At 47.4% G+C, this 2,343-nt stretch overlaps 1 protein-coding gene across 1 annotated transcript; it reads right to left on the bottom strand.

Moving 5' to 3' along the window:
* Positions 1-203: 203 nt before the first annotated feature.
* On the bottom strand, positions 204-2,079 carry LOC131026058 (probable carotenoid cleavage dioxygenase 4, chloroplastic; the record flags this gene model as incomplete). Its single annotated transcript, XM_057955835.1, has 2 exons — positions 204-730; positions 791-2,079. Coding segments are annotated over 2 exons (1,665 nt in total), but the record flags the coding sequence as incomplete, so codon positions are not given.
* Between the last annotated feature and the right edge of the window lie 264 nt (positions 2,080-2,343).

Genomic DNA, 2,343 nt, shown 5'->3' on the forward strand with positions numbered 1-2,343 from the left:
ATATACCTTGGTATCGGTATATGCCGGTATACCCCGGTATCTGAAAAATTCATACCTTTACCTTACCGTAAATCTTCGGTACGGTATCATACCTTACCGAAAAATTCGGTATACCTTAAGTTCGGTATTTTATGGTATTTTCCGATACGGTATGACCGGTATATCGAGTTTTCAGTATATTTCCCCAGCCCTAGATACGAATTCCATGTTTCACCATCCAATTATTAGATCTCCTGGTCATTTACAAATATTTATTTAAAATAAAAATGAAAATTGAAAATTACGTTACAATAAATTTAAAAGCTAAGACCATATATCTCATGCATTAAGCACATTGCTACTAAATTATGACATTCACGCATTAATATTTTCAAGTTCACATAAATCAGTCTGAGACAGAAAGAGGCCGTGGAAGCCAGTGGGGACGCGCTGCGGCAGCTTGACGGCGGCGATTATGTCAAGTGTAGCTGACTTGGCATCCATTACTACCAACTTTGATTCTTTACAATTATCATCGTGTAAATATGTCACCAAATAGCCGTCGTCCTCCTCCGCCGCCGGATTATTGGGTTCCCTCGCCACGAAAAAGGGTTCGCCGCCGTGGCAGTCCGGCCCATACCAGCAGCTAGCCACCGTGCAATCGCCGCCTCCCTCCTCGTTTAGTAGGGATAAGTCAAGCTTAACCAGTCCCACCGCCCGTGTCTCTGTTATTACTGCTGCGTAAATGTACCTAAATAATTAAATATGATCAGATACACATACATCACTCTCTCTCTATCTCACGAAGTACCTGTTTTTCTTGGCAGCATAAGCAGGATTGATGACTCCAAATTCAAGAAGCTCATTGCACAACCTATGCCTCTGCACCGTCTTCGCCTTCACATTTACCACAATCATTTCCACCTGCAGCTGCGCGCAGCCAATGTTTTCCAACACCTGATCCACCGTCAACGCATTCGTCGCCACCACGCACACGGTGTCGCCGTCGTCTTCTTCCCAAGCATTCAAACAGTGCAGAGGGTTGAACCCCGGCGCATCGATCCACACCATCTCCTCCTCATCCTCTGCGTACCTCGGAATAACCCCCACCCGCGCCACCTTCTCCTCGTCAATCTCCACCGGCGATCTCCCACTCAATATCAACGATGGCTTCACCACCATCTGCATGTCCGGGATCACGGCGTACGTCTCCGTCAGGGCGAAGTCATGAATTACCGTCAGCCTCTTCATCGAGAATATGCCCACATCCTTCTGCTTTCTTCCATTCGAGTCGATCCGGAAAAGCTTCAGGAATGGAGGCACGACGTCGTATGCGAAGGCGAAGGTCTCTCCGGTGACCCGATCAATTTTCGGGTGCCCCGTCATCCTCGGGAATGGCTCGGCAGCTCCGAAATCATGGCTGCCTAGGGTTTTTATATCTCCCTCCGCCGTTATACTCACGGCGTAGGGAAGATCGGACTCGCAGAGTGCGAAGAGCTGGCCGGAAATTAGGGCTAAATTCGTGTTGGCAGTGCCGAAACCCTGATTGATCGGATCGAAGTGGCCGGAGAGAATCCGAGCTGCAGTTAGCAGAAAACGAGAGACGGAAGCACAGAGGCCGCCATTGAAGCAGGAGAAAATGCTTGGAACGAAAGAGTAGCCCATTTCACGCTCCACTGCGTATTTGTGCGTGTTGACGTAGCAGGAGCAGAAGGTGGGTTTTCCCTGTGAGAATTTGATCATGTGAAGCAGCCCATCGCCCTCAAATAAGTGATAAGGCCCATTTGGGGTGAACTGAGGGTTTGGGCCGTTGCGGATGTATGCTCCGCTGTGGAGGCAGCTGGGGAGTGAGCCCTCCACCACGTAGCAGGCGGTGGGGAGAAACTCCCCCACCGGAACGAAGTTGCCGGAGAGTACGTGTTTAGGGTCAAGAGAGGGGGGAAGGGGTAAGTCGATGACATTGCAGACGAAATCATCTAATGATTTGAAGAAGCTTGTTAATGGCGTTTGATAGTAATTTGGTAACTTCTTTGTGAGACGGTGAAAAATATGGGCAGAAGAAGATTTTGCGGTGATGATATTAATAGGCGTATTGTTGGGAAATATACACAAATAATTCCGCCCATTATCAAATCGAAAGCAATATCAAAGATATAAATTATCTAAGACGGGAAAAATAATGACACCGATATTTAACGTGGTTCGGCCAAACTGCCTACGTCCACGGACCCACCCCAATATATTAGAGAATCTCACAAAAGGAGGAGTACAACAATACCACACTGTATTTTGTATCTGCCTACGCAGAGGCTATCTCTTAACTCACTTTTATCACTCGTGTATAACTTCCACACTGAAGTTTTC

This window comes from Salvia miltiorrhiza, chromosome 5 (genome assembly GCF_028751815.1).
Source record: "Salvia miltiorrhiza cultivar Shanhuang (shh) chromosome 5, IMPLAD_Smil_shh, whole genome shotgun sequence".
In the NCBI taxonomy this organism is placed as follows: Eukaryota; Viridiplantae; Streptophyta; class Magnoliopsida; order Lamiales; family Lamiaceae; genus Salvia; species Salvia miltiorrhiza.